The sequence below is a fragment of the Ammospiza nelsoni genome, chromosome 6 (assembly GCF_027579445.1).
Source record: "Ammospiza nelsoni isolate bAmmNel1 chromosome 6, bAmmNel1.pri, whole genome shotgun sequence".
NCBI lineage: Eukaryota > Metazoa > Chordata > Aves > Passeriformes > Passerellidae > Ammospiza > Ammospiza nelsoni.
Genome location: NC_080638.1, coordinates 49,669,044 through 49,694,330, shown reverse-complemented (window position 1 = coordinate 49,694,330; position 25,287 = coordinate 49,669,044). Strand labels below are relative to the sequence as shown.

General features: G+C 40.0%; 2 protein-coding genes across 3 annotated transcripts; both read left to right on the top strand.

Annotated features, from left to right (window-relative positions):
- Nucleotides 1-1,623: 1,623 nt before the first annotated feature.
- On the top strand, nt 1,624-9,234 carry LOC132075068 (serine protease inhibitor 2.1-like). The gene is made up of 5 exons (XM_059475235.1): nt 1,624-1,791; nt 4,484-5,146; nt 5,986-6,256; nt 6,916-7,063; nt 7,885-9,234. Exons 2-5 carry the CDS (start codon nt 4,501-4,503, stop codon nt 8,077-8,079), a joined length of 1,260 nt encoding a protein of 419 aa, XP_059331218.1. The 5' UTR covers nt 1,624-1,791; nt 4,484-4,500; the 3' UTR covers nt 8,080-9,234.
- A 9,576-nt stretch (nt 9,235-18,810) lies between these two features.
- Nucleotides 18,811-24,285, top strand: LOC132074877 (alpha-1-antitrypsin-like). 2 transcript variants are annotated; one of them, XM_059474916.1, is made up of 5 exons: nt 18,811-18,856; nt 19,591-20,280; nt 20,722-20,992; nt 21,702-21,849; nt 22,583-24,285. In XM_059474916.1, the coding sequence occupies exons 2-5, from the start codon at nt 19,608-19,610 to the stop codon at nt 22,787-22,789; spliced, it is 1,299 nt and encodes a 432-aa protein (XP_059330899.1). In that variant the 5' UTR covers nt 18,811-18,856; nt 19,591-19,607; the 3' UTR covers nt 22,790-24,285. The 2 variants fall into 2 exon arrangements, with proteins under 2 accessions (XP_059330899.1, XP_059330898.1); XM_059474915.1 differs by lacking the exon at nt 18,811-18,856 and having other exon boundaries at nt 19,563-20,280.
- Nucleotides 24,286-25,287: the final 1,002 nt, after the last annotated feature.

Sequence of the window (25,287 nt, the reverse complement as noted above, 5' to 3'; positions counted from 1 at the left end):
CAATGGTTAATAAAGAACTCTTTAAACCTGATTTGGAATGTTCTATTCAAAACAAAACAAACTGTCTTGAAGATGTTTCAAGGTATTAGCAAATGCATGAAATGAATATATGGCTCTATTTCTCCTAAAGATGTCAAAATGTGAGCTGGGGTGTGGTGTAGAAACTGACCTACATGAACTATAGAGCAGTAACATGGACTCAAGCAATGCAGACACTGACGTGGTTTCAATTATCAGAAGGAATAAAACACATCTATTTTGTTATTTCCATGTTCTGTACTTTTATTCCTATAAAAAATAAATAGTAGAGCAAAAGATCCAGTTCATTAGATAAATGATCAGTATGAAGCTGGTTAACATGGTTTCATGACTTGGAGTTGAAACTGTGGTCAGCAGGGAGGTGGGACTGTGATGGCTCAGGGCAGTGTGTGCTACACCTGGCATGCCTGCGTCTGTCTGCTCATCGTTTTAGTTTCAAGCTGCTGTAGTACCTTATTTCTGCTGCTATAATGAAATGGTAAGGAAATGCCTTATTAAAGTTTAGCTTAACATTATTAAAAACAAAACAGTAATTACAAGGCATCACAAATGAAAGAGAAAACAAGAGGCTTATAACCATTTTGTAACACAGTTCGTCCTTGACCACCATGACCTGTTATTCACTTGGGCTTTGATGACTAAAATAATCTCTGTGTTTGTGATCTTTACAGCCAGAGTTAGAAGGAGCAAGTAAAAAGGGAAGGGGGAGGGGGAGAGTGGAAGAAATATAGAGGAAAACAAAGAAGGGGAGTGTCCAGACAGTGTTTATCTATGTTCTGTCTCCATGTTTATCTATGTTTGTAACAACAAAATTACACATGTGAGTAAACAAGTACAAAGAAAAGAGTCATCACAAATGGGGAAATGTATTTTATGTCACCACTCAATCATGGTCTTTATTGTTAGCTGGAAAAATTCAGTCATCCTAGTCCATCAGCATTTCAGTCCTGTTGGGAAAAGGTAATAGAAACAAACAACACTTGTTTTCATTTGAACAATTTAAAACTGTGTGAGAGGGTAAGGAGAATGAGAAGTGGGTGAGCACACGCAGTACTCCAACATGTGGGAGTAAACAGCCTGATCCTTGTATTCCCACCACTTGTACTCCTGCCCAAGGCAGGAACTGAGATGCACCCAGAACTGAGAAAGATGAAGGGACCACATCAGCCAGGGTGGGACATCTATCATGGAAACCTGTCTATCACATACCCCCTCAGTGGTATTAAGCTACAGAGTAAGAAGGTACAGGCAATTACTTTGTCATCCATATACAGGCTGAGGATCATGCAGGAGATTTGTCTCAAGGTAGATTTTGGAAGAGCACCAACCTGATTGATACGTGGCTGTCAGCTCCATGTGTGCTTCATCGCAACACAGAAGGTCTGACTTCTGGCACCAAGAGTTAGCCTGTTTCTAGTGATTCCAGGCACAACCTCCTGCTTTCCAGTAGGGTCCTGATCACACATTTGCACTTAAGCTCCTCCACATGGTCAGAGGCAGCAGAGAGGATGTCACAGCTGCTATTGAAATGGCTGAAGATTGTCAACTTCTTTGGCTGAACAACAGAGATGGTCCTTGCGAACCCTGTTCCATCAATATTTGCTTTGTTTCCTCCTTTATTTTGGTTGGCTCTAATTTTTATCGGGTCTGTGTAATGTTTAACATCTCTAATTAAGCAGAAGATGATGAAGCAGTATAAGTAACAGTGTGGGAACAGCACAGTCAGCTGAATGCAACGGGGCTTCTGATTTTGTAAGTACTACACACGCATTTTTGTTTTTAGAGAGTTGGAGATGATGCTTTCTGTAGTCAGTGGAATTTTAATATTAGGTTAATTTTATTTCTCTGTTTGTGATTTGGTTCTGTGTGGATGTTGCAATGAAACATTAACCAAGCAGATGTGCAAGGGACCAGTGGGACCTGCTGTTCTGGGGAAATATGCTTAGACTGAAATCAAACTAAAAAAACCCTTTGAAGTCATGGTGACTTATTAAGTACTTGTTAAAAGAGAATACTGATGTAATCACCTTTCAGGCTGGAAACAGCCTTCACAGTGACTCAAAATTAGTATAATCCCACTAGTGACTGAACAACCAAGTCCAATTTAAAAACTCTTCTGGTGACTTAATTTATAAAGCAACAATTGAATTGCTAAGGCCAGGCTCTCTAATTAAGACTGGGGTGATTGTAGGGGGTAGGTGGAAGGCCACAATTTAAATTTAATTGCCCCTTTTCCTCCCATAGACAAACTAATATGTGGTCTGGGAGAGAATTCTTTTCTAATTTGTATTAAAAGTATTTCCGGATTTAACAAAGCCTTGACAATTTCTTCAGCTTTGAAATGTCAACAAAAATATTGGTGTCAGAAATTTTCTAATCTCAAAATGTTGAAATTAACATGTTTTTCATTTCTGAAAGGAAAAGTATGTGAGGAAAACTTGATGAAAATATTCAGTGCTTTCAAGCTTTTGATAGAAATACTTCTAGATTTCTGTAGAAAGTTATGATACCAGGAGAAGTTTTTAACTGATCTGTTACAGCAGAAGTTAAAAGCATGCCTAATATAAGTTTGCTGCAGAAAAAAAACCCGAACAATACTCTTTGCTTCAGAAATTCTTTAAAATTTAGGCTAATCTCAATATGGACACAGGAAGTAAAATTATTTTTTTCTTTCTCACTTAAGTGTCCAGTATCTCAAATAACTAGAGAAAAACAGACTATGACATGTTTAACATTAAATACATTTGAAACACATTTCCTACTATATTATTTCTTCTTTTTTCCACAGTACATAAGAGTTGTTTGGGTTTTGCCTTTTTTTTTTTTTTTACTATGAAAAAGTGGCAGAGTTCTGTTTAAAAGTTATCTGCAAATAGTTTTATCACATTCTCATCTAGGCCATACTCCATCTTTTGTTTTAAGGAAATTCAAATTTAGTGTTACCACTTGTTAGTGTGGGTCACTGCAGTGGGCCCTGGCTGATCTTGGGCAGACTCAGTACACTCAGATCCTAGCAAATATGAGAACACACAGCTATCTTTATGTTTGCTATGAAAAAAAAAAAAAAGACTATCAATACAAAAATAAAACAACTGGTTAATCACCAAGAATCCTTGAACTTGGGCTGCCATCAGAAACTCTAAATCTTTAGATAGTATATACAGTCATCTTTCACATCTAGGAATGAATGTAGAACCAAGAGAACTTTACCACAGATATGGGAAAATACATTCCTGAAAGAAAAAATATATAAATAGGCTATATTTGCTGGAAACCAGAATACAACCCATGACAGTAGAAAAGTTCTAAAAATGTTTTCATGCTGAATATGTGAGGACAAAAAGCTTATTTCATTGATAGCTTGTTACAGTTCTGAAGAGGGTTTATATGAGATGCCTCCCCAGAATTGCAGGGAACTGAATTCAGTAAACCAGAGATTTGTTCCAGCTCGTGTGGAGAGCAGGTGGCTCATGTGAAGTATATCATGTCAGCTTTAGGAGAACAAGAATAATGAAAAAACTTGTAATCTCCAAGGGAATTAATCTGTGTCCTTTGGTGTCCAAATGGGATGAGTGCTTCTCTCCCTCTTTGACCCAGGTCCTTCCCACATCCCATGCAGGTTGACCTATGGTGAGGGGCACACCACCATGTAAGAAGTCACAAACACTCGTCGCAGCTCCCCCAAAAGGAAGATTCCTTCATTCCAAACATGCACCTCATTATCTGACACAAACCTGCTGCTTGCTCATGTCATTGTGCCCAACTCTCTGTGCACTGCTGTCATGGCACAGGATGCTCCAGGCTTTTGCTTTGGAGTTCATGTAGTTCACCTTCTTCCATCACTTATCAGTTTTGGCCAGTAACTGGCCATGTGAGCAAGTAGCCATGAAGTAAACAGGGGTGTGATTTAACAAGCACAGGATAGTCCATGATAGCTCTCTGTCCATGAGGAAAGTGAGGGAATTTCCTCAGTCCCAGTGAGTAGTGAGCTGCCTCACATTTCCTTACATATATCAAATTGCTTTTGGGCAGGTGCTGTGGAATATTTGACGTCTTTGAAACCCACACCCTGCCTTACCTTGTAATAACTTGCATGTCTAGATGTACCCTATAGAAGACAGTGTTTTGGGAAGATAACGTCATTGTGAACAAAGATTATTACAGACTGTTGCTTTATATTTTCATTGCCAATGGAAAAAAGTACTGCTTTTTCAGAGCAGTTACAATGGAGTATTATGAATTTCTTATGCCTGACATTTTAGTCTATAATTTATTAGAATTTGTTACATAAATTTGACATTGTGCCCATGAGAACTTTAAGCTTGCTATGTACATATTTACAGTTGAACTATGCAACATTTGTGCTAACAAACTATTGATTATTTCTTACTACCAAGCACATCATTAGCATCTGACTGTTTAATGACTGTTTATTTTGTGACAGAACAATTTGAAAAGAAGATGAAGTTTCTCCAGTGCCTGTATTTACTCCTTGCTGCTCTTTGTGCTGTAACCCATTGCTGCCCTGAAGAGATTTGCCATGAAGTCAACAATACTAATCTGCAAGATGGAAGAGAAAATTTATTAACATATAGCTGTGACAAGAAAGGTTCTAACCATGCAGATTTTGTATTTAGATTTTACAAGCAGGTTTCATCAAAAGAAGCTGATAAAAATGTCTTCTTTTCTCCTATGAGCATCTCCACTGCCTTTGCCATGCTGGCTGTTGGTGCTAAATCAACAACTCTCTCTCAGATTTTTGAAGGACTGGGCTTTGATGACCTGACTGAAACTCGCATAAATGATGTACATGAAAGTTTTCACAAAGTTTTGTCAGTACTGAACTGTGCTGATGTTAACATCACATTAAATATAGGGAATGCCCTTTTCACAGCGACTGGGTATGAACCACAGGAGTTGTTTCTACAAAATACCAAAAAATTTTATGATGCAGATGTTTTCTCCAGTGATTTTCATAAACCAGAAGAAGCTACAAAGCAAATCAATAAATATGTAGAAGACAAAACTAAGGGGAAAATTCCTGAATTAGTTGGTCATCTTGATCCAAGTACTGTACTGGTTCTTGTTAATTATATTTACTTTAAAGGTAAGATGATTAACATATATTTCAATAGACAGTTTTGATACAAAAAAACCAATTTTAGGAAACTTATGATGATTTATTACCAGAGTGACAATTTAGAAAAGAGCTAAACTGTGCAGGACCTTTCAAGTAAAGATTAGATCTGGCCAAAAGCAGAGTATCTGATTGTTGAGACATACTGATTTCTTTGTTTTGATTTAATTTGCTTGAAAGCTATGGACAGAAAAGTTCCACCCTAGTGGATGCCTCATAGACAAGGATGCACATAGTCTCACTGTTTGAGGCCATAATGACTAAAGATGCGCATGCCAGTCAGACTTGGTGGACTGACATCCTTGCACAGGGACCCCAGTTTTATGGTAGATCTACTAGGTGCTCTGCATGAAAAACTGGGACATAATATCTTGAGGGCCTGTGCTGCTGGAGCCTTGCTCAAATGTTAGGACTCTAACTACTGATGAATTCTACACCATGCAGAGTGCAGTCAGCTTGCATAGGGTACAGCCTAACAGAAAAGCCATGAGAAGGGCCTATGACTGAATGCTTGATTGTTTTTAAATGGCATGAAAGGCATTACACAGGCTTACAGTCAAAGAAGGACTCTCAACTGGTCATCGGCCTTTGGTTGTTCTTCAGCAAGACATTGCATGTGCACACAAAATATGATGAGCTTACTGCACAGCTAGAATGCTTTATTGGGTGTTATGGAGGAGGTTGAAGTGATTTAGTGAGCCTCTTCTCCCATCAATATACCTCCAGTGTCCTACATTAAAGCTGGTCTAATTTAAATGAGCCATTCTTCATTATCTTTGAGTGCAACAACATCTCTTTTTCCCCATTAGCTGCCTGGGAAATGTCTTTCGATCCTTTGCGCACACATGAGGATGATTTTTTTGTGAACCCAAATGCATCTGTTAGAGTCAACATGATGCAGCATGATGGTATCTCAAACGTTTACTATGACCAGGAGCTCTCCTGTGTGGTGGTAGAGCTTCCTTACCAGGGCACTGCACGAGCATTGCTTATTCTGCCTGATGATGGAAAGATGAAGCAAGTGGAAGATGCTCTCTCCAAGGAAACGGTTTGTAAATGGGACAGCAAACTTGCGACCAGGTAACTCTTAGTATATGGATTGCTACATTTGAGCACACATCACTCTTTTCAAGGGAAAATGCCAATTTCAGATCACCTCCCGCTGGATATAAGGTCCTGATTTCATAAAGGGACGTTTCAAGCAATTCCCCAAAAGAGTCAGAGCAGAGCACAATCACTAAGAAACTGCAGGCTCTGTGACCTGACAGAAGGGGACACAGCATTGTAACAGATGCCTCAAAACTTGCTTGGCTACTTTTTGACACCTTACCTCTTCTTTCATGGTGTTAACACGATTCATATTCCTATTCCATAGCGAATATGTCCTAGATTTTATCCTCCTTTTCCCTTATTTTAGGCTTTCCACTGTCCAGCAGACTACTGTCTGCTTACTCTCTAACCCTTTAGCCAAAAAACTCTACTAGCTGCTCATGTGGCACTGGGATGAAAGAGAGACAATGAACAGATTTGGTTATTTTCCCAAAATCACATAGACAGTGTAAATTCAAGAAGATGGTGCATCTCTCAGGAAGCCAAAATTGCTCAAGGAATACAAAGACTACCATCAAACAAATTCGCAATCAAAAGAATGCTTTCAAGTGTTGCCGAGTTGCATACACCCAGCTGGCTGTAAAGAGGCTGCAAGGGCTCACTGCTCTTTTCTGTTCTTTGATCAACAGGAGATTAAATCTGCAGTTGCCAAAGTTTTCTATTAGTGGGTCTTACGATGTTAAAACCCTGTTTGAGCAAATGGGCATTACTGAAGTGTTCTCAGGTAATGCTGATCTGTCTGGAATTAGTGGCAACCACAATCTCCAGGTTTCACAAGTAAGTAGACAGAGCTGGTGATGGGATGGTGGTTGGCTGATTTGATCTGTTGTGTCTGGGATTTTTAAAGACTTTATTTTCCTCTTTATATTACTGAAGTTGTAAGTAAAACTCACAATGACATGTAGGGGCTAGCTCAGTAATTGTGCTTTTTTACAGAAAGAATCTGCCAGCTCACTTTTGTATTACGCTAATGCTGTTATTAAAAAGCTGGATATTAAATACATAGAGATATTGGGCAACACTTTAAATAACTTCTTTGCACTGGAATATAAGAGTTTACATGAAGTTGTGTCATTTGTAAACTACAAATGAAGAATTCATAATGATATTTGTGTTGATTAATATCTCAATTTTTAATATTCCCAAGGTTTTCAGGAAATCTCCAGTTTGCAGTAGCAGAATTTGACTGTGACAGTTTGAGCTATGATTTAATGCTAAAAATGCCAAATACTGCCCCATATTAGCATTTAAATAGCAGGTTTTAGTTAATCTTGAAATAAGAGAAAGTGTTGCTAGTAGAAGTCCAAACCATCTAAGAAATTAAACTAGCTTGTACATGGGGTATTTTTATCCCACTCTACTCAGCACTGTTGAGAATGCATTTCAGTGTGTCCATGCTAATTTTTGGCCCTCCTTGCCCAGTCCTGGCATATAAAATACTCCTGTTTCAAACTGTTGGAGATTTATCATACAATAAAATTTAATCTACTGGATTATTACTCCTTTCTTCTCCTAAATGTTCCATAAGAAGAGAATTTATTTTACTCCTGCTTCCTGTCCCATATATAAACCACAGTGTTTTCTCCTATTCTGTGCAGGCAATTCACAAGGCCTTGCTGGAAGTTGATGAGGCTGGAACTGAAGCTGCAGGAGCCACTGCCATCATCTTTACCAGAGTTTCGTTTACTTCTCATACCATCAAATTCAACAGGCCCTTCCTTATTTTGATCTCTGACAAACAAACTGGCATCACACTTTTCATGGGGAAAATTGTTGATCCTACTAAGGAGTAATAGCTGAGTTATTTGGCACAGTGATACTGGATATGGGTTATAATGGCTACAGCACTTGCAGTTTTGGGCTAGGTAGTGCTGCTAACTAGTCTCTGATTGAGGGATATTCAGAAGTAAATAAGAAATTTTCTAACAAAATTAATAAGGAAAAAACATTGTAAAAAATCACCATCAAATGACACTTTTTAAATGTGACATTTTCCCCAGCTGAATAATTGTATTGGGTTTGGATGGTAAGGTTTTGGTAGTGGGGGCCTGTGGGAGGCTTGTGAGGGGGCCTATAGGGGTGACTTCACTCAGCAGCTGCCACAAGTTCCCCATATCAGACAGAGCCACTGCCAGTCAGCTCCAAGGTGGATCTGCTGCTGCTGAAGGCTCAGCCAATCAAGAACGATAGTAACACCTCTGTGGTGACATATTTGAGAAGGGAATAAAGTTATTTTGCAGAAGTAATTGAGGCCAGAGGAGTTCAGAGTGAGAATAAATGACGGAAATCATCCTCCAGACACCCAGGTCAGTGCAGAACCAGGGGAGGAGGTGCTGCAGGTGCCAAAGCAAAGATCCACCTGCAGGCTGTGGTACAGCCCAGGGTGAGCAGGCTGTCACCATGCCACCCATGGAGGTCCAAGGGAGAGCTGAGATCCACCTACAGCCCATGGAGAGGCCCCCTCAGAGCAGGTGGATGTCTAAGGAGGCTGTGACCCCATGGGAAGCCCACACTGGAGCAGGCTCCGGGCAGGACCTGCACACCCACGGAGAGAGGAGCCCACTCTAGAGCCTGAAGGAGCACTCAGGGCCTGAAGGGCTGCATCCTGTGGAAGGACCCACACTGGAGCAGGCTGTGCCTGAAGGGCTGCATCCTGTGGGAGGGACCACACTGGAGCAGTTCATAAAAAGCTGTAGTCCATGGGAAGGGCTCATGCTGGAGAAGTTTGTGGAGGACTGTCTGCTGTGTGAGGGACCACACACTGGAGCAGGGAAAAGACTCCTCTCCCTGAGGAGGAAGCAGCAGCAGAACCACAAGATGAACTGGCCATGAGCCTTATTGCCTGTCTCCCTGAGCTGGCACAAAGGTGTTTCTAAGATTTGTTTTACTACTCATTATCCTGCTCTGATTTTAATTGGTAATAAATTTAGTTAATTTCTCCAAGTCCATTTTGCCTGTGACAGTAATCAGTTTGTGATTTCTCCCTATCCTTATCTCGACTCACGAACCTTTCATTTTATTTTCTCTGCATTTCCCAATTGAGGAAAGGAGTAATGGTATTACTTTAGTGGGCATTTGTCATTCAACCAGGATCAAACCACCATAACAATTCAACTTATTAATGCATATCCCAAATTTTCCACGGAAGATAACTTTTTCTTAAGTACATTGTTATATTTAAAAATTAATTATCTCTGCTAAGGAGTTTTGTCCTGCTTTCAGTTCTGGATTACTCACCAAAAGTTTTATCCCAATAGGTCACAACTCTTATCATTCTACTATGTTTTCTCCAGTATTTACCTGAACTGGTCCCTGCAGAGTCCTTTCCTCCTTACATCACTCTTTGTTGCCTAGGCTGATGTTTATCCTCAATCAACCTGTTCTTTCTCACATGTTCCAACTCTTTGCCTAGGACATCTTAAGAAATCATTGACAAAAAAGAAAGAGAATAATCCCTGAAACAATAGACTTATTCTGATGTAGCTCTTATTGCAAGTGTCTCTTTGCACTCCACAAGGTCAGCAAAAAACTCTGAGACAGTGACATTGGGCATAGCATAAATTGTCAAAGAATTGTCTGTGAAAAAATGTCATTCATGAATAATTGATCAATTGTGGATAATCAATAAAATATACAATGTAATTTAAATATTTCACTTAAGGAATTACTCCAGTCTCTTTTACCATTCTATAAATCTCAAAAACAACAAACACCTTTAGTCATTCTTACTGAGATATCAGCAAAATCTGTCTGAAAGCTGTTAAATGAGTGCAGCTTTTCTCATATGGAAATTGTGATTCTTCACATTCTCTCTTTACACGCCTATTTGGATAAAATCTGTTTTCAAGAAATACCTTAACACTTTCTTGCTGTTGTGGGTCTGTAGATCACCCACTCTTTCAGTGGAGCACTGGGGCTAAACTCTATAGCAAACCTTGAGGCACATTGCACAGCTGCTGCCTCAAGGAGAGGCTGACTTTGACAGCTGCTATCCCACTGCGCTGCTCTCATGCCATTGCACATTCACCCTGGATACATTTTTTGCAAGTGGAGTTGAGTCCCCATCCCTAGGAAGATGAGGCTTCTGAATGTACACTGCTCATTTCTACAGTGATCCTGGCAGTCCATTTTGAGCACTGCAAAGGTGGTGCAAGCCCCAAAACAACAAACAAGTTCCCCATCCCTGACATCTCTCTGGCCTTCTGACCTGTTCTCCCAAACTTGGCCCACCTTACACAGGGGTGCTTTGCAGGGGCTCACTGGTGTTTGTAGGATTGGGTTGGTGTATGGGGAGCTGTGATTCTGACTCAGGGGGACTTGGAGATTGCTGCCTTGTGTGAGTCCCTTTGCTGCAAATGGCAAGAACTCGGTGGAAGCCCTGAGCTATTGCTCCTCATGAGGTAAGATGGCATCACTCAGGGGACTGGCAGAGACCACACCTCTGTGCAAAGAACAGCTTTTACAGAGCAAGATTAATGAGAACTTGCCGTGGTGTGAGGCAGCCTGCTCTGCAGTGCCCACACAAACCCAGCAGGAGCCGGGAGCAGTTCCTGTGAGATCCCATCCAGATAAATCTGTGCATCAAGACTGATTAGAAGGTAGGATGGTGAGATTTTTATCAAAGCCACAAGATTTTTATCAGAGTGTGGTGGCAGAAAAATAGGTTGTTGGCCTGTTGCTAAAGGGAAAGAAGTTAGGAAAAATCCAATCGTTGCTAGGACAGAGCAAAAGCTTTGGGAAATCACACACAGAGCAACTTTCTTCCCCATCTACCTCCCAGGCCTTTGGGTTTGAGATGGCAGGACAACAGCTGCATTGGAAGTTTCGCTAATGGTCTGTGAAAATGACTGCTACTAGCAAAAGTACAAAATGGGATAGATACCTCTGAATGCTGGTTTGGGCCTTACCTACCAAGCTGTGGGGCATCTCTACAGTTGTCTTCCAGATGCGCAACTTCATGTCCCAGACCATCAAGCTGACCTGAATTGTGGCACCAACTGAGGGTAGGATCCTAAATCCCTCTGGAAGAAGGGGATGTGTAGGGGACAGTAAACTAATAAATCTTGTGCCAAACATACACCAAAAGCAGAAAAATGCCTACAGTTCACAGTATGAAGATCTATAGTGTCTGGGCACTGAACATACCTCACTGATGTTACTCTCAGCACAGTTCTGATAATATTCTTTAGGAACTGAACAATTCTGTAAAGCTTGTTTAGGGAGATGGAGTATTTTTTCCTAATTCCAAGAAAATCTGTCTTGGTCTACTTTGCATCATTTGTCTTTGCAGTTTTCTTTTCTCTTAATATGTGATAGGGAACCCTCTTCATTCTATTAGTGTTATTAAAGGTAGACAAAAAAAGGAAGGGTTCTGATAGACATAAATAACTAAAATTTTCATTTAGGGACTGTGTATTTAATCTGTGGTAAACACGTGTTTTATGGTGCCTCTCATTTATCTGGAGATGTTTTTATTCCTCTACAATTCCCACTCATGCTTTCTCTCAGTCTATGGGGCAGTTGGATCCAAACTAAGCCCTGAAAGAAAACTAGACTTTCTTTATAAGCTAAAGGTTGTAGCCTTTAACTTAATCCACCTGACCCTGTAGTGAGAGTTAGCAGAAGGGGATAATACAGATTACAGTGAAGCGTGTGACCACCTATCATAAACATTCAACTCCTGTGGGTCTGTGATCTGACACACTTATGGGAAGTCACGAGGAAAAGGACCTAGAGAGAGTTTAGCTCAGCTGAGAGCCCCTGTGAGGGAAGACAGACCCACAGGGCTGGTCCCTAGAAGGCAGCCCAGCTGTGCCCCAGGACCCCCGAGTACCAAACTTCTCCTGGCAGCCTATGGGCCATGTGGGAGTCGTAAGTTTGTTCTGTCTGACCTTGTTTATGGTCCAGTGGGACTCTGCTTGATGACAGGATATCTTCTGTCAGCAACACTGTTTGTTTGCCACATGGCAGAGTCCATGTAGAATGTTGTTACAAAACATGAGGCAGTGGAATTGCAGGGCCACTGCAATGTGTGTTCCTTTCAGCAGTAAGGAGAGGTGCTGACAATGCCAAAGGGCACAGAGCATTTGGGCAGGTACAGAAGCACCAGTTGCTCACATAAACTCTGCTGTTCAGGCGCTACCAATACTTTGGACTTGTTCCCAGCTATACCATTTGAGTCTCAGCCCTGGTATCTGGAATGCTTTGAACAAGCACATCCACCCTCTCCCCACGGTCATCTGCACAGCCTGTGATCACTGCTATTATTGCAAGGAAATGAGAATTTGGACAGGTTGCAAGCCAACTCCATTCTAAATGTTTCAGTAGATTCAGTGCAACAAAAGCTGCAGGCATTTTCTTTGTACTAATTCCAAGCAGAGAATCACAAAGTTCTTAAAACCAGATTGTGATAGTTCCCAGGCAAGGTGGGTTTTGAGTGGAGATTCTGAGAACGCAGCTACTCATGAGTCTTGACATGAGTCTTCGTAGTTTGGAACGTAGGAAAAAACCTCAGACAGAGTTAATCCCTAATCCAGCATTCAAATAATTTCTCCAAAGAACAGAGGCACTAGGATTTCCAACCACAGAAAAAGTGCAAGAGAAACACAAACATTCTTAAATGTGTGTTTCACTCGAAAGCTCTAAACATTCACTGCAGTGGGAGTTAGAACAAGTGCAAATCATCAAGAGCAAAAAAGCATGAAGACCTTCATGGGCTATGTATCTCTGAGTCCTGTAACACACCCTTCAAATCTTACCCATTCCTGGCTGGGTACTGCACATCTGCCCTAACCCACGTGGGACTGCTTCCATTAGATGTAAACACAGCATATATATGATATCATTCATTCATGATATCATTAAACTGTTAGCCACCAAAAACTGATCTGGAAATATCCTTCATTAAGTTCCAAGTCCCAGGTATAATAGTAAATCCATTTAAAATAATTTGGTAATTGCACTTTCCCCACACGAACAATTTTAAAGAAAACTATAATTCATCCATTTCATGTAAATGTCCTTGATATGACTAACATCTTGGTTACACAAACTCCTCTGATGTTGATAATAACTGCAAATTATTTTGGTGGTTTTTTGCAAGAAAGAATTTCAGTGATGAAAGCATAGTTCAGTTCTAGTGCTGGAGATGAATTTAGTACAAGTGAATAAACTTTATTTATACAGTTTTTATTTCTCTATTTTTTGTTGCATTCAGTTTCTTTTCTATAAACCATCTGGAAAAAATTCTTATGATTTATTACTTTACTAAGCAAGAATGTATTCTTCATCATTTGAAAACTGTTAACAGCAATGTGATTCTCATATGGAAGGTCTGAAGAAGACTGTGTGACTGGAGCAAATATCTTATTAAGGAAAAGTTACTATATTGTTTACTATGTTTCATGTAGGAAAAACAGACCACAGGGAGGATGCTCTGATGAAGCAAGAGGTTTGAAATGAAAAATCAGTACAAAACAAGATCGCAGAATTGTTAAGGCTGGAAAAGATTATCGAGTCCAACCTACATGTTACAGTCACCATGAAATGGTTGCAGCCAGGAAAGAACCTCATAGCAGGAGAAAATATCTGTGCACAGAGATGATGAAAGATGTAATAGATTCTAAAATGCGTATGAATGCTGTTAGGTTTGCTGTTCTTGCAGATTCAGATTGTCTAGCCATCAAAAAAGTCATATCATAACTTACATATTCACAGGATGGTTACTAGAATTTATTTTTTATTCCTCTATCTTTCAAGTGAGAGCTGTGTCTCTTGGTAAATCTTATAGGTAAAACTTGAAGACATTTTGTGTGTCAGTGGCCCAGCCAAAGATTACCCCCTCATGCCCATGCCTGTGATTGTGCTGTGTGCCATAGCCCTGACATGTTCACAGTGGCACCAAAGGTGACCAAGAAGAGTCATCCAACAGGAGCAGATCTGCTCCAGCACCTCTGTACGCCCTTGGATTGGCAGGCTAGGAAAGGTGATGCAGAACCATGGCAGAAAGCCCATGCAGGTACATCCTGGATCCCAAAGTGTCCTGTGGAGCCATGATAATGTAAGTCATTGATGGAAATGGAATTGTGCTGACCTGCCAGGCTGTGATCTGCAGAGGCTAAGGGCAACCACATAGTCTCGTATTTTGCCTCCATTGAAGATGGGAAGAGAGTTGCTTCACCATATCCAATCTGTCAGAATCCTCAAAATCCTAAAATCTTAGAGTGTCAGGCTTGTTTAAGAAAAGGGAAATGAGCAATAGAATCATACAATAAATTTAATTTCTTTGAATATATTTATTCAGCTAGTTGATCTTCCTTCTGCTTCTTCACTGAGGCCAACAATATTAATCTGTTGTACAACAACAAAAGGTAGCACTTTGCAAAGTTTAGCCTTAATACTTTCTATCTGGCTTTGGAACCAATAAATTTTGAGGGTAATTCCAAAATATCTATATAAGGGATTTTCCTAGTGCTTGATTATGGCCATGTTTGCATCACAAAAATATAGAACGTAAGATATCAATTTAAATTTAATTTAACACCAAGAGGTTTCTATGGGTAGACAATTTCATTTCAAAATAAGAACTTTTATATTCTGGTGAACTTATTATTCTAAAAGTTATTTGCATAAGAAGGGCTCTTTAAGACCAAGAGAAAAAGGTCCATAGGGCAAATTCAACTGGTAAAATGCAAATATTTCAGTACACCAGCTATGAGTGAGATTCTTGCAAGAAGCCAACCTTTCAGTGTGATTCTTCTACATTATCTGCAAGTAGAACTGTTATGCGTGGAGCCTCGAGTTCTGGGGATTATAGGAAAAGGAGCCCTGTGCCACCATCTCCTGGTAAAGTAAAGGAATGGACATGACAAATTCTGACTCATTTTCAAACCAGAAACAACAGTATCTTTCTGGCTTGTTATTGTGTTGATAGGGACTTTGATTTTCTTGCACAGTTTTAGCTGCAGGTTTGGCAAAATACTGCACTTGAACTGACTGCTGTCACACAGGATTGATGGTTTGGTGTTCTGGTGGTGGTACATACACAGATCAGCTCAGTAGTGGAAAAGAAGGCAAATTAAATATTAGAAATTACTGGGAAAGAAAAAAAGAGCAAATCACATAGCAAGTTATCTAAATCTCTGGACCATTCACACATGATCCTATAATAACAGAGAACTATTAAATCTTCAGAAAAAATTGTAAGGTTAATCTAAGGTCTGGAATGGCTCCTGTTGGAGGTGAAAGATTTTCAGCCTTGAAAAGAGACAACTTAGCAGGTATAAAAAAAGGCAAAACTTATTTATGGCAGAGACTGGGCAAAGAGAGACTGTGTTCCATTATCACATCTGATGCCAGAGCCACAGACCATCCCACGAAGCACATAGGAGCCAAGTTCTATGCCAGTAAAAAGAGATGGATCTGCACCCACAGGCAGTGTATGTGGAGTGGCACATTGCAGGGTGATGCTGCAATTCCAAAGGTGCACCAGCACACTGCTTGCTCCTCATGTGTTCCTGACACAAATTTCCAATGATCAGTAAGGCTTTTTTTTTCCCTAACTCTATCTTTATACACAATGCAGCCTACAAACCATAAATTTCCTGGGTAGATATTGCATACAGTGCTTTTCCATTTCATGTTGTGTCTGTTATATATTTCACAGGAGTAACACCTGCTATCAACCCCTTTTCCAGGGAGCCCAGACTGCTGATGGAAAAGCAGGACCAAGGTGCACATGTAGGGCCCTTGTTGGATGCAGATGGGGAATGGGGAAGAGTTGGGAATCAGAACTTACAGGAGAGAATATGGAGGTTCCTCCACAATAAGTTCATCTTCCATTGTAAAGGCTTTTTTTGACACAAAGCAGAAGGGATTAATTTTTGCATTTAAAATGCTGTGAGGAAGATGAAGGGTGAAGCAACTTTTATTTGTTCCTCGAGCATGTCCTCCTGGTACGCTCCTGAATGACAGACCTGGGCTGAGAGAACTTTTTGTGGAGAATGTTTAGGACCAACCCAAAGAGACAGAATAACCTCTCAACAATCTCTTGCACTTAGGTTTTTCCTATTGAGTGAAAATTGAGCTAATATAATAGGAAAGGTTGGAAAATAGCTGTGTTTACCTGATTAGATGGACAGACTCCCTGTTAAGGGCTCCACAAAGCAACATGTTTTGTCCTTCCACTACATTGGCACTCTCCCCAGAAAGTGTTCTCCATGCATGACAAAAATGTGTGATTTGAATTTTTTCCCATTCTAATATTAAGTGATGTAAAAATATTTTAAACCTGAGAATCACTTTCAGATGTAAATGAAATTATTAAATTAATAAAAGTAAGACAATTAAATAAGTTGATTAGGCTGTAAATAATCAGGCTGAGAGACGTTAACTCTCTCAGACAGTCTGTCATCAGAAGAGAAAATGGCCCCTTTACATTACTTCATACCAGGATGGAAAAGAGCACACTAATTTTTACTAGCTTTTAGAAAAAAATTTTAAAACAATTGCATATAAAATCTACCAAATGTGTAATTTTTCAAAGTTCTTTAAAATGTTTTGAGGTTATTATTTATATATTATCATATCATTTATATATTATCATATATCAAATCATGTTATTTATATGTTATCAAAATATCACAAGCAATTTGAGATAGCATTTTTTTTTTCAGTTCAAATCATAATGTATTAATTATGCCACATATTATTAGCCACAGGTTCTGTTCAGATTTAACAAAGGTAATGATTCTCTTTGGCAGAACTACTCACACACTGCTATGATTAGAATTAGTAACAATTCCACATCTTCATCAATCAGTTATCACATTCAGAAACAATTCCTAGGGCCTTTGTTTCTTCTTCTATTTGAATTGTTCTCAGAGGGCAGCCCAAGTTTTCTGTCAACCAGACTTGTGTGTGCATTATTACATTAACAAATCACATTTACTGGATGATCTTTTTCCACTCCTATGAATACTTAGAAGTGTGTGCATTCACATACATGTCTTTCACAGAAATTCATGCAAAATTATCTACACACATCCCATAAGTAGTTTTATATTTCGTTTGATCTTTAAGCAGAAGACCCTCAGAAGGAAAGCTGTGAATTACCTTTCCCCTCACTTCATCATCAGCCTCTTGCAGCTCACATAGGAGCCAAGTGGGTGACTTGGGTCTGATGGTCTCAAGTAGAATGGTTTGAGGGTCTTGTAACCAGATCGAGTGATCAGGTGTTCCAGCCCCTAGGTAAGAGTGCAAAAAGATTAACTCTGCTGAATTAAAAAATAAAAGGGTATGCCCTGTCCTGTTTCGCTGCTTAACTATGCAGCCATATAAAACAACCACAGGACAAGAGCCTTGATTTGAGATTGAGGGGAAGAAAATCCAGTTCCCTTTCCAGCATTGCCTTCAGCTTCCTAAGCGCAGCTCCCCACCAGTGTAATCTCATCCAGAGATGTTGAACACATCATGTGGGGCATTTCAATATTTGATATTGTCTGGGACTCCTGCTCAGAAATCAAATGCCTAGGAACTTGCAGATAGGGATATGTTGGCAACTAGATCTGTTTAAAAAAGTTCATTTTCTGCCTTAGGTTCTCCTGCAGTGATTTGCTCATATATTATATTCAACCCTGAATATCATCCAGTGATGCTAGCATGTCTTCTTTAGTACTGGATGAAAGGTGAATTGGCAGCCTGTTCTGTGTCCTCCTAGTGTCCATTTCAGGTGCATATGATGCAGAAGATTATCCCAAGGAAACAAAATATCTGACTATGTCTCTCTTTGCAGTCGGTGCTGCTTCTTAGCAGTAGTGGTTTTGTTGTGTTTTCTACAAAGCCAGGTGAAAACTCTTCCCCAGTTCCCCAAACACTCAGTCACAGGTGATGGTCAACAGCAATGAGTAAACAACTTTATTGATTGCAAATGTCCCACTGGAATGATAATGTCATGTGTTATTTTCCTAAGAAACCTGGAGACTGTGAACCAATCACACATGGTCTGCTCTGCATAAGAAAATCCCCCAAACCATCAAACATGGTGTTGAAAGTTGTGACTAAGGTATATAGTAAGGCAGAAGGACTTTCTAAATCCAAACCCAGTTTTGAAATCCTGCCAGAGAGGTTGTGGCATGGGCAGTGCCCCCAGAACGAATCAAAGAAGGCATTTTGGCAGGGACACTGTGATCCTTTGTGAGTGGTGCTGGCTCAGGCAGACCCAAGCAAGGGGTGGCTCTCACACCAAGTCACAGCTGTCAGCTCCAGCCACGAAAGGTATGGCTGTGGCTCCCTTGCCAAACACCCACAGCAGCAGGTCCCTCCTGTCAATCCACAAGCATGGAAGCAACAGAGATACAGTCTCTGCTCCATTCCTTCTAGTCTGCAGCCCCATCACCCAGCATTTGTCTGGGTTGGAAAAATTGTCCAAAATAGCCAATGTCATGCACTCTCCCTGGCATCCTCACTGGCAAGTTTTATTTGAACTAATTAATGATTAACAGAATGCTCTCATTAACTCTGTTTAATGGTATTGAAGAGAAGAATGGGCAGACAAGACCAAGCTGTAGCAATGTAAGTACCCTTTTAGTTTTCCTTTAGATCTCTTGTACTTCATTTTGAGGGGGTCGTTGCCTGGGAGTGGTGCCTTTGTACATGTAAATAGGGAATATACCTCTTATGAAAAAAATCAATACATTTCAAAAGCCAGAAAGAACTGATACTAAGGAAGATACTTCTCATAATAAAGTAAAAATTGCATTTGGAAACAATAGAAATTACTATAGACTTTTATACCACAAAGACTAGTGATCTAGTCTTTCACCTTTGAAGGAACTGTAAGAGTATTTTGTAATTTTGGTTCTGGATAGTATGATCTATGCATATATCACATTTTTATTTAACACAGATTAAATTCTCCAATTATTTGATGAATTGAGGAAGACTAACAGAGCTGCAGTAACCTTCATGCAGTAGTGAGTGCAAAACCCACTCATGCCAGTTACTCTTGGGAAAAGGTCATAAGCTTCCAGTTATTTAAAAATTTTAAAAGAATATGCTAATATTAAAGTTAATAAACTTTTAAAAGTTTTAAATTACCTCTTTTGAAAGAGAACTAGACAAAAAATATCAATAGTGGAGTTGTATTCTTTCCAGGGAACACTGACATGCATCAGAAATGCAAATTATAAGTGTGGGGGGCTTTGGAGAATTGGTGTGTTCTGAGAGCATCATTTTACTTTACTGGAGGACATGGTATGAACAAATTAATTTCCATGACATGTTTTGCATGTCTATTTCTTTTGCAGAAACAGCTGAAAGAAAAATGAAGACCACTTTCTCCTTGTGTTTATTGCTAGTTGGTTTGCATACTGTTGCCCTGCATCAACAGCATCCTCACTACCGTAATCAGCAGGATGATGCTAAAGGGACATATTACCCAGGACGTAATTCTCAGTGGGAAGAAGCTTCTCCACTTAAGAACAAAACCTTTGTCAAACTAGTTTTCAGCAATGCTGACTTTGCATTTTCCTTTTACAAGCTGGTTGCATCTGAAGCAATGGACAAAAATATTTTCTTTTCACCCATAAGCATCTCTGCTTCCTTTGCAATGCTGGCACTTGGTGCCAAGGCTGTGACACTGACACAGATTTTGGAAGGGCTTGCCTTTAACCTGAAAAAGACTCAGGAACAGGAAATACATGAAGGTTTTTGCCAACTCCTCCACATGCTGAACCGTTCAGATAGTGAGTTCCAGCTGAGCCTGGGCAATGCCCTTTTTATAGAAGAAACACTAAAACCAGTACAGAAGTTCTTTGATGATGTCAAAAGCTTTTATGAATCTGAAGTCTTTTCTACTGACTTTAACAACTCTGTTGGTGCTGAGAGTCAGATCAACAGTTATATTGAGGAAAAGACAAAAGGGAAAATAGTTAAACTAGTGGAAAATCTTGATCCTTTGACTGTAATGGTTCTCATTAACTATGTCTTCTTTAAAGGTAAGATATATCAAAGGGTGCAAAGGTAATTCTTATTACAGAGAATGAAAAGAGAAAAAAATTAAATATTTTAAATAGAGGAAATCATGTTCAATATCTGGAAGGTATAGCTATAAACCCATGTATATTTGTTGCCAGTAAAAATATTTCCTCACCTCCTTTAATGAAATTTTAAATCAAATATCTTTATTGAATTCAGTAATTTTGCATGTGATCATAGACTCATGCTGTAGTGAAGGTGGTGTTTTCAGTATTATCTGTCTGTAATTGTCTTTAAGCACCTAAAAAAATACATACTCAATGCTGTAACACCTGAGGATGCAGTAACATGAAAAGGATATTTACTCTAATGAAAGGAAGGCTGTGGAAACACATCCTGTTTTATTCACTGTGACCATTCCTCCTTGTATTCCACTGAACACATTTTCTTTTTGTCATAAGCCCATTGGAAGAAACCCTTCAGTACAGCACTGACAAAACAGGAGGATTTTTTTGTGGATCAGAAAACATCTGTAAAAGTTGACATGATGTATCGAAAGGGTTACTACAGAAATTACTTTGATGAAGAGCTGTCCTGTTGGCTGGTTCAGGTTCCTTACAATGGAGATGTTGCAGCATTATTTATTTTGCCTGATGAAGGGAAGATGAAGCAGGTAGAAGATGCCCTCTTGAAAAGAACTGTAACAAAATGGGAAAAGTCCCTCCAAGACAGGTAAGACTTTTTGCTAAGGTGAGAGGTGACCATATTACAGATTAGTTGTGATTATCTCACCAAGACAAAACATCAAATGACTGAACTCTATACACTTAATGTATAGACTTACTTGACTCTATGATGGACTTCCCTTTTCTTAGCTGGAAAATGAAAATTAAAAAGAGCTATGGGTAGTGAACAAATAGGTCATTGAGCTTGGGATTAATCTTGGGTTAAGTTCCTGATTCAACCAAAAATTACTTAGCACCCTGATGAGGTCAACAGACCTTTGTTTCAAGCAGGCACTGGGAAACTGCAATGGAGTAGCTGTTGAGGGCATTCTGTGTAAAAGTGGATTAATTAACCATTACTGCAGCTATTTCTGTGGTGGCCAAGGCCCTGCTGTATATTTGAGCAGCCTTAGGTCAGCTAGCTACAATCATTTGAAAAAGCCCTCCTACCTGGCAGTAGTAGCTCTGTTTGCCTCTGAGTTGGTATAGCTGTGTCTCCACCCCACTCCTCAAACCCCACTGCAGAGGAAGGAACTAGCACAGGCTTATTCTATCCAATCCTCCACATTAAGTAGCTAACCTGATAAGAAGTGCTATCTGAACCCTCAGAGAAGGCTGTAAATACTTAGAAAAACAAATATGACTTTGGTATACTGAAGTCATTGAGGAATGTTGCCTAGATGATGATTTGTCCCTATTTGTGTTGTTTGTTACAGAAAAATACATCTGCACATTCCAAAATTTTCTATTTCTGGTACTTATGATGTGAAAAATATAGTCAAACAAATGGGTATGGTCAATCTGTTTACTGAACAAGCTGATCTCTCAGGGATTACTGAGGAGCCTGGACTGACGGTTTCAAAAGTAAGTCTGCGTGTGAAAGCAGCCACAGGATTTGCCTGTTCCCAGGAACCTGACAATAATATTCCATGAAAAGCTTATCCCAGTCTCTCTGAAGCATCACTCATTCTCCAATAGCTGCCAGTCTGGAAGCAAAGAAAGCCCTGTCTGTCATAAACCTGAAGCCAAACATGCTTACAAGGGGTTAGAAAGGCATGGTTGGAGGATGAGGATGAAAACATACATATAATTAAATGTTCTTTTGGCTACTAAACAAAATTATCTAAATGTAGAGCATTAGGTTTGGTAAAATTTCCTCTAATTCTTCCTACACAGGGCAAAGGGCTGTTATTCCTGCCCTTCTAGTGTTCTCAAAAAGTTATTTTTTTCAGCTAGATGACAGGGTAAATTCACAATAATACATAAAGCTGCCAAAGACAAAATTGAGTCTCAGCTAAATTACCAGGTTTCTTTGCTTCCAGATTTTCTTGTCATCAGTCATCTTGAGTGCTCTTTGGCTGCCTGCAGTTTGAGGGTTACTCTGCAGAACCAGTGAAGGAGGATGGCTTGGGTGGTGTGATGGTTGTTGGTGCTGCAGTGGGAACAGGAGCAACTGGGGATGACCTTCCCAGATGCTGCTGCTGCTTGGTCTTGCTCCAGGCAGGGCTCCCTTTGCCTGGCCAAAGTGAAGAGGGTGGCAGGCTGCTCTCCTCTTGCTGGATGGTCAGCTGGAGGCTGTTTGCTTTGTTCCTTGCAGGTGATCCACAGGGCCGTGCTGAATGTTCATGAGAATGGCACTGAGGCGGCCGGGGCCACGGTGAAGGAGATTACCTGGAGATCTGGGGATTTTCCTCGTCCACCTCGGGTCAGATTCAACAGACCATTCCTCCTGCTGATTCTGGATAAGTTCACCCACACTGTCCTCTTCATTGGGAAAATTGTAAACCCTCAGAAAAATGACTGATTGACGAAACTTATGCACATCACTGGCCAAATTCCTGTGATCCAGCGAAACACTTATGTATGCCTACCACTCTGTGCTAGTGCTCAGCTTTCAACCATTATCCTTAGAAACCTTATTAATCCCTTACAACACAAAAATTATTTTTCCTTGTCCAAAAGTCACTAGGATTTCCCACAGCCTACACCTGAATACAGCATGCAGTGTTAATGAAATACAAGTCACTTTTCACCAGTTTAGTAAGAAGCCCTTTCTGACATGCTCCTGTGGGGTATTCAGCTGGTTCAAAGTCTCCAATTGATGTAGGTATTGCTGTACAGTCAAAGGGTGTGCATGTGAAAGGAGAAACAGGAAAAATGAGGCACAAATTATTAAGTCCTGTCTGTTTAAGCCACTAACCCTTGATGAATACACTTAGATGCAGATTTCTTTAATATTGGAGTGAATTTTCATTAATTTCTTTATGTTTTATAAACAAGCATAGCATGAAAATGCAGGATCAGTGAGTGAGAAGGAGGACACCACCAATGGAAAGGGCTGATGAGTGCAGCTGGTTTAGCTTGCCTTCCTCTGTCTCCTCCTCAGCAGAAGCCCTGGCATGGAGACAAGAAGGCTGCTTTGCTGTACAGGTAATTTAAACTCTACTAAGGAAGGAATGCATAGCAGAAAAAAGACTTTTGTTTTATCCTAATAATAGAACAATTGTTGCTAACACCTCAAGATAAAAGCCTTATGGAGTAGTCCATGACACAGCACCTGTTTCCTTTTCATAGATTTGTTGTCACTGTCATTTCTTGTTTCTACTGATGCCGCCTTCGATATTCACTTTCCAGACTTGACAGATTGTGGTAGAAAAAAGGAGGAATGCAAATTATAACTCCAGAAAGTTTGCACTTTCTCAGTAGGAACTGCAGAGCTTTCCTGGGGACTGTTAACTTGGTTTAAGCTATCATAAACACACATAAAAATACAGAAAATATTTCAGAAGTCACTTTTCTAAATGTTAGCAGTGGATTACTGTTATAGACTAAAAGCAGACTAGGAATTCATATTTGTACCTTTTCTAACCTCCTCAAAATCACATAAATCAATGACAAAAGTTTCTTATTCATAACTGTATTTAGTATGTTCCATATTTAGTAGCAAGTAGTTGTCTTCATGCCTCTAAACATATAAGGACTTGGTCTAGGTGAAATACAGATAAATTTATTCTACAGAAGATCATTTCAAACTTCTTGCCAAATCTCAGGACTAACTCAGGATGAGCTGTCAAAGTCCAGCTTTGCAATGACAAATAACTCTGTAGGCAAATATCAAGAGACCCTGTTTGCTGTTCATCATGAACCTCAGATCAATAATCTCTGTTTGTTAGTAGGAAAAAATATCTGAGTGCTATTTTGCCAATCACAACTCACTTTGAGAAGTAGCCTTGCCTCTTAACTCATTTGAAAGTGGATAGACAAAAATAAAGCTGATTTAAGAACTGGATGACCAGAAAATATCTTGTTAAGGAACCATCTTCAGACAAGCGCAGGAACTGTACATGTCTTGCCTTGGTTTTCTTTCCATTTTGGCAAAAAAACAGGGCATGCCTTTCACTGCAAATGTGCAGCAAATTTGTGTAGTCAATAATGAGCCCAGAAGGATTGCACAACCCCCCCCCAAAAATGTCAGCATTTATGTTGTCACAAACCCACTGCAGTCATGGTTTGCTCAGGACAGTGTTTCTTCTTCCAGTCTGCCTCTTTTTTGCTTCTTCTTCCATGGTTTTTTGTTTCTTGGTTGGCTCTCTGGCTGTGAGTGTTGTGAGCAAGAAACTTCAGAGTAACCAGGGAAGGACTTTGGTCCTAGCTAGTCAAGAGCTGCTGCTGCTGTTGCATGCAAGTACTGTGATGGGCCACTTCAGTGCAGGGGCACTGCTGGAGGCTGGAGCTGGGGTGATGAGCCACATGAGGGACAAAGTGCAAGGGACACCTTCCAATGCAGCCTGCACTGGTGTCTACACACAGATGAGATGTGGGAGTGCTTGCAACCTCAGCCTCAGCCCTGCCTGTGCAGACCCTGAGGGAAATCAGGGATGGGGTGGATCAGTGTCTGTAAAGGCTGAAAGCAGTCTTCTCATGGTAGGTTAGCAGCCACAGAAAAAGAATTGCCAACATTGCAGAAACTTTGGAACAGCACACATTGAAATAAGGAGAGAAGGAAAACAAGCAGCGTGGAAATAGTAGTAAACTGTATTTATTGTCATATTTAGGAACCAGAAGGGAAACAAAGACTAAAAATGTAAATAAGGAGGTCAGAAACCCAGACTAACCCATGGTGGAGATAGATTTAACTGTTATCTACAAATTATGTGAAGTTCAACAGACATTGGAAGAAAACCAGAGGCAATTTTGAGTAGTGTTAAAGATAATAAAAGAAGGAACAAGCAAAATCAGGAAACTGTATATTGTTGTGGTGTCAGAGAGAGAAATAGTATGCTTGAGGTATAAAAGAAAATT

Bases quoted from the DNA above. Each gene is read 5' to 3' on its own strand.
- LOC132075068 (XM_059475235.1), top strand. From the start codon at position 4,501: ATGAAGTTTCTCCAGTGCCTGTATTTACTCCTTGCTGCTCTTTGTGCT. The intron at 5,147-5,985 runs GTAAGATGATTA...TTTCCCCATTAG, and splicing joins TAATTATATTTACTTTAAAG to CTGCCTGGGAAATGTCTTTC. The intron at 6,257-6,915 runs GTAACTCTTAGT...TTTGATCAACAG, and splicing joins GACAGCAAACTTGCGACCAG to GAGATTAAATCTGCAGTTGC.
- LOC132074877 (XM_059474915.1), top strand. From the start codon at position 19,563: ATGTTTTGCATGTCTATTTCTTTTGCAGAAACAGCTGAAAGAAAAATG. The intron at 20,281-20,721 runs GTAAGATATATC...TTTTGTCATAAG, and splicing joins TAACTATGTCTTCTTTAAAG to CCCATTGGAAGAAACCCTTC. The intron at 20,993-21,701 runs GTAAGACTTTTT...TGTTTGTTACAG, and splicing joins GAAAAGTCCCTCCAAGACAG to AAAAATACATCTGCACATTC.